The following is a 16,900-nucleotide window of genomic DNA, read 5'->3' on the forward strand; positions in this document are numbered from 1 at the left end:
TATGAGAGTTTGGTATATTTTATTTGCTATTTAACGGTGGAACTTGGAGAGCATGTAGTTCAATTTTTTTTTTTTAAGAAACAACTCCTAAATATATACCATATGTATGTGTGTATATATATGTGTGTGTGTGTGTGTGTGTGTGTGTGGTGTATATATATATATTTTACATTTTATATTGTATTCTTTTATATAATTATATGTATTTTCTTTGCCACATATTTATATTTATATTCTTTTCCACAATATCCTTATAAGAAAGCACTGTTGGAATTGGAGAGCAATAGTTATAGTACGAAGAACTGGATTTTTTGACTTTGAAAAAAATAACATTTTCTCTAATCCTGAAGTTCCTAATGAGTACAATGTGAATAACAGCATCTCCTTCATACAATTGTTGTGGAATTAAGGCTCATAGTGCAAGCATAAGCTTTCTTTGACTTGAAAAAATGTTCTAAAATGAGAGAGCAAGATGCACCTACTTGGAGATCTTTTTCCTTTTGTATTTTCATTTTAATGTACTACTATAATGTGCATCACTAATTCATTCTTTTTATTTAAAACTGCATGTGTTGTTTACACTTTTGCTAATGTGTATTATTTTAGATTATAAACTGATAAAGCTGTCTGCGGCTCTGCTTGTGTTATGCTTAGTAGACAAAAAAACCAAATGTGTATACTTTTATATTAATAATGGTCACTTATTGTAGTTATATATTCTACATTTCAAACATATATTCCTTTTCTTTCTTTAGATGGCAAGGAAGAAATTTACTGGATTAGAAATCACTCTGATTGTCCTCTTTGCTATAGTTACAATAATAGCTATTGCCCTAATTGCTGTTTTAGCAACTAAGACTCCTGCTGTTGAAGGTAAATAATATTGAAAATACTTATTATAGTGAGGTTGAGATAAAGTTTACTCCATAATAGTTATGGATTTTGAAAAGTAATCTATATGAGATGAAATGCATGAAGAAAGATCTCAGGTACGTTACACAACTACTCCAACTTTTTCTATGTATTATATTGCAGGTTTTTCAATGAAGCATCATTGTAATTAAGGAATCTATGTGCTTTGATATTAATGGCCTTCCCCATATTGTGTTCCTTAAGAAATAGCAAACAGGCAAAAGGATCAGGATGTTAATGAACAGTGGAATAATCATCTAGAGTTACCAGTGAGGTTCTTCTAACTAGTAGGAAATCTCATTAGTGGTGTTTTGCTCTGGGTTTCAGACACCTGCAGGGAGGTGGGGGGGAAATTTAGGGGGATAATCTCTTTGTCACAGGCTTAATTTTTTATTAAGAAGAGAGACGTTGTATGAGAAAAACAGGTAGCAGGAATGAAACAGGCTTGAAACGTTTATCTTTTTTTTTCTGAATATTTCTATCCTGATTTAAGGTTGATACATGCCACTCTGATCTACCTAATCTACTTTTTCTTTCTTCATCATTCTGTCTTGACTAAATCAGAATTGGAAAACATATTGCAAATTATCTTCTAATCTAACAGTAGTTGGCATTTTCTGCTGCCTCTGGTCTCTTGGTTTACCTTCTTTTAGTAAACTGAAATCTCGCTAGACTGTGAAGCAATCAAATTTATCTTCCCCATCTCTGATTGCTAGAAAGTCGCTCTTTATTACACAGAGCTGGAATTTAGTTTTCTTTACTATTCCCTGCTTTCTCTTCTATTCACTTCAAGTATCTTCTTCCTCTTTTTTTTTTTTTTTTTTTTTTGCCGTACGAGGGCCTCTCACTGTTGTGGCCTCTCCCGTTGCGGAGCACAGGCTCCAGACGCGCAGGCTCAGTGGCCATGGCTCATGGGCCCAGCCGCTTCGCGGCATGTGGGATCCTCCCAGACCGGGGCATGAACCCATGCCACTGAATTGGCAGGCGGACTCTCAACCACTACGCCACCAGGGAAGTCCCTCTTTTTCTTCTTAATCTTCTCTTTTCTGCTCTAATTCTTGTCTCCTTCTCTACATCCTTTCCCCATCCATGTTTCTCCACCTTCTTTTTTCATCTCTAAAACACAATTTTTAAGCACACTGGGAATATACATTTTGTTTCCTTTTGAATCTACCTCAAGACCTCCTGTGAATGTATTTTGATTCTCTGAAGGAACAGTCACCAGGTCTTTGACAGTTTTAAATATCATTTGGATCTTTCCCTTTTGGTGACTAGGACTTGAATTTGTGGGGGGGGGGTTAATGCAAAGTTTATGTTCATTTTCATTATATATACATTTATGAATACTTTCAATGTATTTGTTACTTGAAAATTTGAAAAATTAATTTAAAACCATGTTTTCTTTTATTGACCTTTTTCTTTCCCAGAAGTCAGTGGTTCTACTTCAACCCCTGCTACCATTCACACAACCACTGTGTATCCTGGTTCAGGAAAATGTCCAAGTGTGCTAAATGATCTTATCAATGAGAGAATAAATTGCATTCCAGAACAATTTCCAACACAGGTCTGCAACAAATGTCTTTAATATTTTTATGAATATATATAGTATGATAATTATATTAAGATAATTATTTAATATTGGATCAATTCCATATTTTTAAAACTCTAGCCATTAATTAGGGTGCATTTCTTTTTATTGCACTTATGTATGAACAGATGAGAGATAATGGAAATTACTGAGCTTGCTTTTCTGTACTTCCTTTCAATTCAAATTAACAAGTTAATATTTTCCCATGCTTAACAAGCTATTGTTAAATTTATAAATCTTCATGAAATTCTATCCTCTTCAATCTACTTCTTAAAAATAAGTATAACATTTGACAATATAGAACATTTGAGAAAGATATCTACATTCTATTAAAGTATTTGTGATGATAACATTAAGAAAACAAAGTAACATTGATTCTTCTAATTTTTTAAAATTATTTATTTTTATTATTTGGTAATTGGGGAGAAGGGGCTCAAATGGAGAAAAGTAAGTGTAACAGAATGGATTCACATAACCCTAGTTGACTTTCCCTTGGTCTTCATAACTTGTGTGGGATTAAAATGTCAATGAGTGAATTTGTGTGTGTATGTGTGTGTGTATTCCCATTTTGCAATATCTATATCAAAAGTCACACATACTTTAGATTCTGTTAGTTAATGACCCTCCAAAATTCTCAGCTCCCACTTGCTCTCCTTTGCAATATATATATATATATTTGCATGTGTATGTGTGCACACATGTGTGTATGTGTACCTGATGCCATTTTAATTTGATGTTAAAAATAGGAGAGAAGTTAACATGTATACTATCAGCTGGTAAAAGTGGAGGCTTTTAACATTTTTTTCAAGGCAAATAGCCAAGAAGAAAAAGCTCACAAGCATTCAAATTATGAAAACATGTCACACTATTAAATTTAAATATTAAATAGATTTTTGATTATACCAATGTTAACACACAGCAGCACCATGACTCAATTTTTACTATAAACATATATAATTTTTCTTCCACTTCATATAATCTTTCCATATAGATCATAAAATTACTGAGAATTTAGTATTTTACTTTATTCATTGGATGTTGCAACAACTGGCACATAAACTAGTTTAAATCATATTGAACTACTAATTTTCTGGAGATAACTACATTTTATGTAGGCTTAAGTTTAGAGCCGTATCTTCATCTTTATAGCCTCACTTGCAACTTGATACATAATTGGTACACAATAAATATTTTAGTTCTTCTGCATTGACTACATGACAACAGAATAGACTGTAATTATCCAGAGTGCAGGAATGTTTAAAATAACATGAGCTTACAATAATGTGTATTGATATGTAAATTTGATAAATCACAACTCAGAACATCAGTCTCTGATAGAGTGTAATTGAGTCAATTCATCAAATATTTACATTTCTTCCAAGTGAAAGGAACAAAAGAATAAATGATATTTTAGCATATTATATATTTGAAGAAATAAGATTTTTTTTAAACATTCACTCAGACATTTATTGGAATGAGTGTATGTTTAAAAAATAGAGATTGACCCATATGATAATAATACTAACCCCATGATTCTTTTAATAAATGTTTTATCAGACACTTTGTGCAGCTCGAGGTTGCTGCTGGAGGCCATGGAATAATTCTGTTATTCCTTGGTGCTTCTTCGTAGATAACCATGGCTATAATGCTGAGGGAACAACATCAACAAATACTGGTGAGAAGTGTTCTATCATGATGATCCAACATATTTTAAGTTGAATGAAAAAAGTACATTTAAAAATTTTCTTGGAAAGATATCTTAAATAAAATCAAATGGAAAATATGTACACAAAAATGTTCAAATTGATATATTAAGGACATTTTTTGCATGATTGTATCTTCCAAATGAAAAAAACAAAGTCATTATATGTGACAGGCAAGAAAATTAGAAAATGTGAAAATATTTAATACTTATTAATCTTTGTAAATAAAGTCATAATTCATGCAAACATTTTTTTTCTTTCTTTAAGGACTTGAAGCCAAATTAAACAGGATACCTTCACCAACACTATTTGGAAATGACATTAACACTGTTCTCCTCACAACTCAAAGTCAGACACCCAAACGTTTCCGGTTCAAGGTTTGGTCTTTGAGATTTCTAAAGAAAAGTTATTAATAAAACACGTTATGAATAGACTTTTCACCCCAAGAAGACATTTCCCTCTTAATAAATATTTATTCCAAAGCAAAGAACTAGTTTAGACTCATTACTCCACTTCTCTGAGACTGTCTACTCAAATATAACATAAGAGATTTTTCTCTGGCAGTAGTTTTTGGAGAATGTAATAATATAGTCAATGTAAAATATTTGGTACAGTGTCCTGAGAAGAATAAACACTCAAAACACTTTAGTAATTTTATTCAACTAAAGACTGTGATAAAATATTAGTTTAAAATTTAATTTGAGAAAGATGTTAATTGTTCTATATCAATGTGACACACTCTCTAGTTCTTTTTATTGATATCACTTCTAGTCATGATTTTTTTTGAATTTTATTATTTTTTTATACATCAGGTTCTTATTAGTTATCTATTTTATACATATTAGGGCATATATGTCAATCCAAATCTCCTATTTCATCCCACCACGACAAACCTCCACCCCCACTTTCCCCACTTGGTGTCTATATGTTTGTTCTCTACATCTGTGTCTCTATTTCTGACTTGCACACTGGTTCATCTGTACCATTTTTCTAGATTACACATATATGCATTCATACACAGTATTTCTTTTTCTCTTTCTGATTTATTTCACTCTGTATGACAGTCTCTAGGTCCATCCACATCACTACAAATGATCCAATTTCATTCCTTTTTATGAGAGTAATATCCCATTGTATATATGTACCACATTTTCTTTATCCATTTGTCTGTCGAGGGGCATTTAGGTTACTTCCATGACCTGGCTATTGTAAATAGTGCTGCAATGAACATTGGGGTGCATGTGTCTTTTTGAATTATGGTTTTCTCTGGGTATATGCCCAGTAGTGGGATTGCTGGGTCATATGGTAGTTATATTTTTAGTTTTATAAGGAACATCCATACTGTTCTCCATAGTGGCTGTATCAATTTACACTCCCACCAAGAGTACAAGAGGGTTCCCTTTTCTCCACACCCTCTCCAGCATTTGTTGTTTGTAGATTTTCTGAAGATGCCCATTCTAAGCGGTGTGAGGTGATACCTCATTGTAGTTTTGATTTGCATTTCTCTGATAATTAGTGATGTTGAGCAGCTTTTCATGTGCCTCTTGGCCATCTGTATGTCTTCTTTGGAGAAATGTCTGTTTAGATCTTCTGCCCGTTTTTTGATTGGGTTGTTTTTTATTTTTATTGAGCTGAATGAGCTGTCTATATATTTTGGAGATTAATCCTCTGTTTGTTGATTCATTTGCAAAAGTTATCTCCCATTCTGAGGGTTGTCATTATATTTTGTTTATAGTTTCCTTTGCTGTGCAAAAGCTTTTAAGTTTCATGAGGTCCCATTTGTTTATTTTTGTTTTTATTTCCATTACTCTAGGAGGGGGATCAAAAAGGATCTTGCTGTGATTTATGTCAAAGAGTGTTCTTCCTATGTTTTCCTCTAAGAGTTTGATAGTGTCTGATGTTACATTTAGGTCTTTAATCCATTAGGAGTTTATTTTTGTGTATGGTGTCAGGGAGTGTTCTAATTTCATTATTTTACATGTAGCTGTCCAGTCTTCTCAGCACCACTTATTGAAGAGACTGTCTTTTCTCCATTATATATCCTTGCCTCCTTTGTCATAGATTAGTTTACCATAGGTGCGTGGGTTTACCTCTGGGCTTTCTAACCTTTTCCATTGATCTGTTTTTGTGCCAGTACCATATTGTCTTGATCACCATAGATTTGTAGTATAGTCTGAAGTCAGCGAGTCTGATTCCTCTGGTCCGTTTTTCCCCTCAAGATTGCTTTGGCTATTCGGGGTCTTTTGTGTCCATACAAATTTTAAATTTTTCTTGTTCTAGTTCTGTAAAAAATGCTTTTGGTAATTTGATAGGGATTGCACTGAATCTATAGATTGCTTTAGGTAGAATAGTCATTTTCACAATATTGATTCTTCCAATCCAATAACATGGTATATCTCTCCATCTGTTTGTGTCATCTTTGATTTCTTTCATCAGTGTCTTATAGTTTTCTGAGTTCAGGTCTTTTACTTCCTTAGGTAGGTTTATTCCTAGGCATTTTATTCATTTTGTTGCTATGATAAATGGAAGTGTTTCCTTAATTTCTCTTTCTGATCTTTCGTTGTTAGTATATAGGAATGCAAGAGATTTCTGTGCATTAATTTTGTATCCTGCAACATTACAAAATTCATTGATTAGCTCTAGCAGTTTTCTGGTGGCATCTTTAGGAATATCTATGTATAGTATCATGTCCTCTGCAAACAGTGACAGTTTTACTTCTTTTCCAATTTGTATTCCTTTTGTTTCTTTTTCTTCTCTGATTGCCATGGCTAGGACTTCCAAAACTATGTTGAATAATAGTGGCGAAAGTGGACCTCCTTGTCTTTTTCCTGATCTTAGAGGAAATGCTTTCAGTTTTTCACCATTGAGAATGATGTTTGCTGTGGGTTTTTCATATATGACCTTTATTATGTTGATGTAGGTTCCCTCTATGCCTACTTTCTGGAGGGTTTTTATCATAAAATGGGTGTTGAATTTTGTCGAAAGCTTTCTCTGCATCTACTGAGATGATCATATGTTTTTTTCTCCTTCAATTTGTTAATATGGTGTATCACATTGATTGATTTGTGTATACTGAAGAATCCTTTCATCCTTGTAAAAAATCCCACTTGATATGGTGTATGACACTTTTAAGGAGTTGTTGTATTATGTTTGCTGGTATTTTGCTGAGGATTTTTGCATTTATATTCATCAGTGATGTTGGTGTGTCATTTTCTTTTTGTGTAGTATCTTTGTCTGGTTTTGGTATCAGGGTGATGTTGGCCTCATAGAATGAGCTTGGGATTGTTCCTTCCTCTGTAATTTTTTGGAAGAGTTTGAGAAAGATGGGTGTTAGCTCTTCTCTAAATGTTTGATAGAATTCACTTTAACCAACTGGTCCTGAACTTTTGTTTATTGGAAGATTTTAATCACATTTTCAATTTCAATGCTTGTGATTGTTCTGTTCATATTTTCTATTTCTTCCTTGTTCAGTCTTGGAAGATTATAATTTTCTAAGAATTTGTCCATTTCTTCCAGGTTGTCCATTTTATTGGCAAAAATTTGCTTGTAGTAGTCTCTTATGATGTTTTTATTTCTGTGGTGTCCATTGTAACTTCTCCTTTTCATTTCTAATTTTATTGATTTGAGTCCTCTCACTCTTTTTCTTGATGAGTCTGGCTAAACGTTTATCAATTTTTTTTTTATCTTCTCAAAGAACCACCTTTTCATTGTATTGATCTTTGTTATTGTTTTCTTTGTTTCTATTTCATTTATTTCTGCTCTGATATTTTTGATTTCTTTCCTTCTACTAACTTTGGGTTTTGTTTGGTCTTCCTTCTCTAGTTCTTTTAGGTTTAGGTTAGACTGTTTACTTGAGATATTTCTTGTTTCTTGAGGTAGGATTGTATTGCTATATACGTCCCTCTTAGAATTACTTTTGCTGCATCCCATGGCTTTTGGATCATCGTTTTTTCATTTTCATTTGTCTCTAGATATTTTTTGATTTCTGTTTTGATTTCTTCAGTGATCTCTTTGTTATTTAGCAACGTATTGTTTAGCCTCCAGGTGTTTGTGTTTTTTTATGTTTTAGTCCCTGTAATTGATTTCTAATCCCATAGTGTTTTTGTCAGAAAACAGGCTTGATATGATTGCAATTTTCTTAAATTTACTGAGGCTTGATTTGTGACCCAAGATGTGATCTATCCTGGAGAATATTGCATGTGCACTTGAGAAGAAAGTGTAATCTGCTGTTTTTGGATGGAGTGTCCTATAAATATCAATTAAATCTATCTATTCTATTGTGCCATTTAAAGGTTGTGTTTCGTTATTAAATTTCTGTCTGGATGATCTGTCCATTGGTGTAAGTGAGGTGTTAAAATCCCCCACTATTGTTGTGTTACTGTCAATCCCCCTCTTTTATAGCTGTTAGCATTTGCCTTATTTATTGAGGTGCTTCTATGTTGGGTGCATATATATTTATAATTGTATATGTCTTCTTCTTGGATTGATCTCTTGATCATTATGTAGTGTCCTTCCTTGTCTCTTGTCACATTCTCTATTTTAAAGTCTATTTTATCTGATATGAGTATTGCTACTCCTTTTGATTTCCATTTGCATGGAATATCTTTTTCCAACCCCTCACTTTCTGTCTGTATGTGTCCCTAGGTCTGAAGTGGGTCTCTTGTAGACAGCATATATATGTGCTTTGTTTTTGTATCCATTCAGTGAACCTGTGTCTTTTGGTTAGAGCATTTAATCCATACACTTTTAATGTAATTATCAATATGTATGTTCCTGTTACCATTTTCTTAATTGTTTTGGGTTTGTTTTGTAGGTCCTTTTCTTCTCTTGTGTTTCCCAGTTAGGAAGGTTCCTTTAGCATTTGTTGTAGAGCTGGTTTGGTGGCGCTGAATTCTCTTAGCTTTTGCTTGTCTGTAAAGCATCTCCATCTAATCTGAATGAGATCCTTGCTGGGTAGAGTAATCTTGGTTGTAGTTTCTTTCCTTTAGAAAGAAAATAGTTTTTCTTTCCTTTCATCATTTAAATATATCATGCCACTCCCTTCTGGCTTGTAGAGTTTCTGCTAAGAAATTAGCTGTTAGCCTTATGGGATTTCCCTTTTATGTTATTTGTCATTTTTCCCTTGTTGATTTTAATAGTTTTTCTTTTCCTTTAGTTTTTGTCAATTTGATTACCATGTGTCTCTGCTGGTTTTTTCTTGGGTTTATCCTGCCTCAGACTCTCTACACTTCCTGGACTTGGGTGGCTATTTCCTTTCCCATGTTAGGGAAGTTTTTTACTATAATCTCTTCAAATATTGTCTCAGGTCCTTTCTCTCTCTCTTCTCCTTCTGGAACCCCTATCTTGCGTATGTTGGTGCATTTTGTATTGTCCCAGATGTCTCTTAGGTTCTCTTCATTTCTTTTCATTCTTTTTTCTCTATTGTGTTCCGTGGCATTGCAGCCTACAATTCTGCCTTCCAGGTAACTTATCCATTCTTCTGCCTTAGTTATTCTGCTGTTGATTCCTTCTAGTGCATTTTTCATTTCAGTTATTGTATTGTTCATCTATGTCTGTTTGTTCTTTCATTCCTCTAGGTCTTTGTTAAACATTTCTTGCACCTTCTCAATCTTTGCCTGCACTCTTTTTCCAAGGTCCTGGATCATCTTCCCTATCATTATTCTGAATTCTTTTTCTGAAAGGTTGCCTATCTCCACTTTATTTAGCGTTTTTCTGGGTTTTTATCTTGTTCCTTCATCTGGTACATAGTCCTCTGCCTTTTCATTTTTTCTCTCTTTCTGTGAATGTGGTTTTCCTTCCACAGGTGGCAGGATTGTAGTTATTTTTGTTTCTTCTGTCTGCCTTCTGGTGGATGAGGCCATCTAGGAGGCTTGTGCAAGCTTCCTGATGGGAGGGACTGGTGGTGGGTAGAGCGAAGTTTTACTCTGGTCAGCAGAGTTCAGTAAAACTTTAATCCACTTGTCTGCTGGTAGGTGGGACTGAGTTCCCTCTATGTTGGTTGTTTGGCTTGAGGTGACTGAGCACTGGAGTCTACAGGCTGTTTGGTGGGGCTAATGGCAGACTATGGAAGGGCTCATGCCAAAGAGTACTTCCCAGAACTTCTGCTTCCAGTGTCCTTGTCCCCATGATGAGTTACTGCCACCCCTGCCTCTGCAGGAGACCCTCCAAACCAGCAGGTAGCTCTGGTTCAGTCTCCTATGGGGTCAGTGCTCCTTTCTCCTGGGTCCTGATGTGCACACTACTTTGTTTGTGCCCTCCAAGAGTAGAGTCTCTGTTTCCTTCAGTCCTGTTGAAGTCCTGCAATCAAATCCCACTAGCCTTCAATGTCTGATTCTCTGGGAATTCCTCATCACATTACCAGACCCCTAGGCTCAGGAGCCTGATGTGGGTCTCAGAACCTTCACTCTAGTGGGTAGACTTCTGTGATATAATTGTTCTCCAGTTTGTGAGTCACCCAACACAGTGCTTATGGGATAAGATTTTTATTGTGATTGCACCCCTCCTACCATCTCACTGAGGCTTCTCCTTTGTCTTTGGATGTTGGGTATATTTTTGGTGAGTTCCAATGTCTTCCTGCTGATGACTGTTCATTAATTAGTTTTGATTCCAATGCTCTCACAAGAGGGAGTGCTCTAGTCATGATTTTAAAGAAACTAATTTCTTCTGTTTTTTTTTTTTACCAAGTAGTTTATTAGTATCGTCTTTTGGATTTGGCAGTGAAAACACTATATCCTTTGTACATTACTTTCTAGCCCTAATTTCACAAATATTAAGATTTATTTTAAACAAAATTCAAAAGTCTTGCAAGATTTTTAAGCAGGTGATAACTGAAATGTAACAAGGGTAATTAAATTACAAAAACCCAGTATTCAAGAATCAATATTTAATAATACTATCATTATTTATTTATATTGGTCAATAAAAATTTTTATTTGATATAGTACCATTATGACCCACTAATTCTATTAATTCATTTGCAGTTTATTCCGTGCATAGCCATTCAACAATATTAAAGTTAAGTTTATGACTAGATTAATAGCTCATCTATAAAATTATTTAATTTTTTATAGCTTTGTTTTCTTTTTTTTTTTGCGGTATGCGGGCCTCTCACTGTTGTGGCCTCTTCCGTTGCGGAGCACAGGCTCCGGACACGCAGGCTCAGCGGCCATGGCTCACGGGCCCAGCCGCTCCGTGACATGTGGAATCTTCCTGAACCGGTGCACAAACCCATGTGCCCTGCATCGGCAGGTGGACTCTCAACCACTGCACCACCAGGGAAGCCCAAAATTATTTAATTTATTATTTCATGTTTAGAACTCTCATTTAATACTTAGTTCAGAATTGAAAAATTAAATAACAGTTTTGGATCAAATAATGCTAATTTTTTCAAAATCTTTGCAGATTACTGATCCAAATAATAGAAGATATGAAGTTCCTCATCAGTTTGTAAAAGAATTTAGTGGAACTGCAGCTTCTGATACATTATATGATGTGAAGGTTATAGACAATCCATTTAGCATTAAAGTTTATAGAAAAAGCAATGATAGACTTTTGTAAGTAATTATTTTATATTAATAAAAGATTAAATAATTGGTCACTTTTATTATATTATCATAGAATTATGAAAGTCTTAATTTTAGGGCATTTTCAGAAAGATTAAGTTTCCTCCCAAAAGAGGGTGGGTGTATGTGTTTTAAAGATTATAATGTTAAAGGGATTTTAATTTCTCATGGAAGAAAGGAACAAGAACATGAATGAAAGTATAGAAAGGGGGCCAACCAAAGTTGAAGGTGAAGAGCATCACTGATACAATCTAAGCCTTGTTTATATTTTTGCATACTTAAAATTCCTGTTGTGTCTTTTCCCCTTTATTTATCATATTCTGTTGTGAATTTGTAGTGTCAAGTAGATACTAAGCAGAGAGTGACGAATTTCCATAGTACAATTAGAGGATTTTTCATATATATGTATGAAATTAAATTGAATATATCTTAACATATAATAAATTTAAATTACTATACATATATTAATTTAAATATTACGTGAATGCCTTCATTATAAATGTATTTTGAGGGATACTTGTTGCAAATAATTTAATAACTTTCAAGATCATAACTCTTGAATCTCCAAGAAAGGTTAATTAAACAATTGTAAAAACTGAATCTCAGCAATTACTTTCTGTAAATATATTTTAATAACTTGTGATTGAGTTTATGTTAAATCACAAAAGAAATGCTGTTTAACATTTCTCATAGTATATATTTGATATGCATAAAACATGTAACCTTTCTCTTTTTGGAAAAATAATTTTGGACTTAATTTTAATATATATATTAGATGTGTGGAAACCAGTATAGTACTGTATTTTAAAACTCTGTCTCTGAAGCAAAGCAGAACTATGTCTGAAATTTGGCTCTGCTGCCTAACCTTGAAAACATGAATAAATTTGTCCAATTTGTGTCATTTGTGAAATGAAATTTATAATGGTAGTTGTGCTTTAGGATTTTGGTGAAGATAAAAGGAGAGAATGCATGTGAAAAATCATATTGATGATGATAAAACAAATTGTGTTAATAGAATTAACAAGTTCTGGTTATGGTATAAAATTTATGTGTTACTAAGATTTGATCACAGCTAAAGACTGACATATTTAAACTGCAATATTCTGGATGATATCATAGAACTGTATTTAGTAGAACATTTTATATGTTTCTAGCTCATTTATTTATTTATTTCATGCTACAGGTTTGACACCAGCATTGGTCCACTGGTATACTCCGACCAGTATTTACAGATCTCAGCCAGACTTTCCAGTGAATATATTTATGGTATTGGGGAACATATTCATAAGAGATTTCGTCATGATTTATATTGGAAAACATGGCCAATTTTTACACGGGATCAACTTCCTGGTGATGTAAGCCACTCTCTTTCTTGTTATAAATAAAATAGGTGTATTTGAGGATAATTTTAGCCTATTTGAAACCATCATTTTTTTGATGTCAGTGATACACATTCCAGAAGCTTGTTTAATTTAGGGGTGAGGATTGATATCAAAATCTTAAAATAAATAAGTGACCAACTGATTTTATAAATTTCCAATTTATGAATGTTTTCTTTTTTCACTTTTATATTTTATCATTCCATTCTTGTACTTAAACTTATCCAGGGTTAGTTATTGCACAAGAATAATTCCAAACACCTTGTTCTACATGGCTTTGTATGATATGGTGTCTGCCTATCTATTGGACATCATGTCCTGCATCTATACCCACTTTTTCCTTTACCATAACATATGACCATCTTTCTTAAGTTCACATATTTTCACAAGAGGTTGGTTCTCTTTGTAAGTGCTAAACCTTGAAGTTCTTTATTATTTATACAAGTCATTGATAGCTCAGTTGGTTTCACCTCAAAAGAATTTTTCCCAAACTCCTCCATGAAGAATTAATCTTTACTTTCTAACCCTTTATTCATATTTTAATATGACAACCATCACATTGTATTATTTGTGTATACATTTGTCTGTACTTCTAGAATATACGACTATTCAGGACAAAGACCATACCATTAAAAAAACTCTTTTTTTATTCATTCATGATTGCTTTGAGTCAAATGTTAATGATTTTTAAAATGTTGATGCTCTTTCATTCCTCAAAATGAATGCGAGTTGTTGTTTTAAAGACCCTCATTTTGTACAAAAATATTAATAACTTTTGCCAATCTTTGTTTACAGCATCACTGTCTATAATAAACACCTAAGAAACACCAGGCTAATAAATACCTCATAGCTATTTTCATACATCTTTCCTTTGAACTTCCATACCCAATCAGCCAAGAAGCCTTTCTTCTTTCACTTTTTAAGTTCATTTCCAATTTTCCTCCACCACTTCATCTACTCATCAGCTCTCAACCACTGTACTGCAAAAGTTCTATGAGGGTGGACATCATTTTGGAATTCCCTGCAATACCTTGGGCATACCTGAGACATAATGGATAAGCATGCTATTACCCTATCATGGATAGCTTTTTTTTTAAATTGAAGTATAGTTGATTAATATCTTATTAAAACTCATTTAATCATAATAAAACATAAAAGAAAGTAAACTATTAATAGTATAATATATAGTTATATATTTATATCTTAATGTATTAATAATTAAAATAAGTTCAATGTTTTTTGTGCTACAATATTTTATATGGTACTTATGTAGAGAAAATTGTTATAGGAGTATGGGAGTAAGTTAAATATGCAGAGTAAATTACAAGAATAAATTGGAATCCATAAAGTCCATTTTCAGTGTATAATCTTTTTATTTTAAATAAATTTATACCTATAGAATAATAATAATTTATATGGCCATCAAACATTCTTCATGTGCATTGAAGATACTTCTGGAAAGTCATTTGGTGTTTTCTTAATGAACAGCAATGCAATGGGTAAGAGTAATTTATCTGATAATATATTTAAATGAAACTTAAAATGTTTAACTGCTTTCTTTATTCCAATCATAGGTATTGTATACCAGAGTAAACTTTGTTGTTACTGATTTAGAAGGTGAAATTATTATAAGCAGGTTTTGTCGTTAGTGAGGCATGGATTTTTGCATATCTGTGCTTCTGTTTGGGGGAAAGTATGCTGTATTGTGATATTCGGGCACTTCATTTTCCCTCCAGAGGAACACCGAACACATCCATACAAATGAATATTCCCATTCACATAGCCTCATTTGTTAAGATAAGTTAATATGTCACTCCAGGTAAAAAAGAGAAAGGTCTATATGGGTATAGAAAGAAGGAAGAATGATTTTTTTAAGTTTATCATAATTGAAGTAGTGTAGAACCTTTTGTTTTTCAATGTTGTGAATTATGTAATACCTAAATTGGATAGGTGAATCAGTGATAGTAAAAACTACAAAAATTCAAGCAAGAGCTGTATACCATATGGTTATACAGACAATTACTATGTCTTGCATATAGACAAATTAAAAACCTATGTAGTTTTTTTCTTAGAAATCAACATGTGATAATATGATCTTTCACAGAATCTTCAATTAAAATAACTAATTAAAATGCAATTTTAAAAAGAAATCTTTTTGTTGTAAAAAGATGGATCCTCTATTCCCTGCTAAGCAGTTTCTAGAGGAGCTTTTGCCAACATCTGTAAAAGGCAGCATCTGGAATATACTATCTTAAACCTCATGTATGGTGGCATTCCACTTTTCTCCTATATTCTTATCTTCAATACCTAATCTTAATCTCTTAAAAAAATGTAAAACTATGTGATTAATATAAAGTAATTTAAATAGACATTGCAATTATTTTATCACATGTACATGTTTACTATTTACATATGCTTTTCCAATTTTTGTTTTGTAGAGATTTTCATCCAGCCTACTCCAATAGTAACTTACAGAGTTACAGGTGGCATTCTGGACTTTTACATTTTTCTAGGAGATACTCCAGAACAAGTAGTTCAACAGTATCAAGAGGTGTGTTTCAGGTTTATTTTATAAAATTTTTTCTACCACACTTTCAGACATGTCTACATATTAAAATGATTTTAGCTAAGATATTTGAGGCCTCTTAGCTAAATATATTTTTAAACCTTACCATTTTTCAGATATGAGAAAGTGTTTCTTATTTTTGTTTTTGTTATACAGTGACACCTAGGTATATTTAGATGTCTGCATTTCAGATATCAAGTTGTTTCTTGCTTCTAGGCAGGTGAGATCAGTAGTTGGATTCCTTTGAGATGTGGCATATTAAATCTTATTCAAGACCTCCTTTGGTGGGATAAAACAAAAGGAAATATCTCATCTTCAAGTCTGAGGATAAGTAATGGGCATATAGGTCATTCATCCCTTTGATAAGAATCTTAGGGGCAAGTGAGTTATGAGGAAGGTTACTGAAATTTGCTGTTAATGTACCATAGGCAAATTCCAGGAAAATTGGCTCTGACACTCAGGCTTAGAAGGAAAGATTTTGAAACATAGTCTGAGGTCTTAACTTCTTGAGGTTACTGTCTAAACAACTCTCATTTACCTATTAAATAACGTCTTAGTGTACCTGAGCCCAAGATGGACCTTAGAAAGGAGAGGAATCCAAGGCGTATTTTGAGCCTAATTCTAGACGTTTCTCCCATGTAAATTGTTCTCCTGTGACTGTTAGTGTATATAATTTCTGGTGTTATTATGAAAAATAAATCATTTTTATAGATATAAGATTTAAGAATCATGCCTATTTATAAAATCTTGTTTTATTGATAAATCTCTTGACATATAAATCCCATTTTCAAAATGATCTCAAAAGAGAAGCAATTACTATCAAAAACTTTAGTTAGGATCTAAAAACCTGAAATAAGAGTAGGTAGGGTTTTACACAATTGAATAATTTACAATGTCGAGCAATTCCCAAATTGCTGTTCATAAATGTGAATTTCAGAAAGGCAACAAAATTTACAGTCTCTATAATATGAAATCATAGTTATTGTATACAGTTATCACACCATCAAAAGAGGGGAAAGCACATTTTTGTAAAAATTTGATATTTTATTTGAGAAATATTAGTTGGGACAGTTGTCTATTACATGCTGGGTAAAGTCTGTGGTCAGCAGTAGTTGAGTTTGAGTCATGTTTGACATGAGAATGCAACATTCATGTGATGTAGCAGTCCACTTGCATACATCATTTTATGG

General features: G+C 33.0%; 1 protein-coding gene across 1 annotated transcript in view; it reads left to right on the forward strand.

Moving 5' to 3' along the window:
- Positions 1 to 755: 755 nt before the first annotated feature.
- SI (sucrase-isomaltase) overlaps positions 756 to 16,900 on the forward strand; it is a gene marked incomplete at its 5' end in the record, with an annotated part of 105,568 nt that continues 89,423 nt past the window's right edge. Inside the window, 8 exons of the mRNA XM_082624891.1 lie at positions 756 to 873; positions 2,340 to 2,476; positions 4,058 to 4,175; positions 4,471 to 4,580; positions 11,605 to 11,756; positions 12,949 to 13,120; positions 14,544 to 14,643; positions 15,583 to 15,695. Of these exons, the coding sequence (XP_082481017.1) occupies positions 756 to 873; positions 2,340 to 2,476; positions 4,058 to 4,175; positions 4,471 to 4,580; positions 11,605 to 11,756; positions 12,949 to 13,120; positions 14,544 to 14,643; positions 15,583 to 15,695 (1,020 nt within the window). The remainder of the gene's footprint in view (positions 874 to 2,339; positions 2,477 to 4,057; positions 4,176 to 4,470; positions 4,581 to 11,604; positions 11,757 to 12,948; positions 13,121 to 14,543; positions 14,644 to 15,582; positions 15,696 to 16,900) is intronic.

Source organism: Mesoplodon mirus (assembly GCF_964341445.2).
Source record: "Mesoplodon mirus genome assembly, chromosome: 6".
Lineage (NCBI taxonomy): Eukaryota > Metazoa > Chordata > Mammalia > Artiodactyla > Ziphiidae > Mesoplodon > Mesoplodon mirus.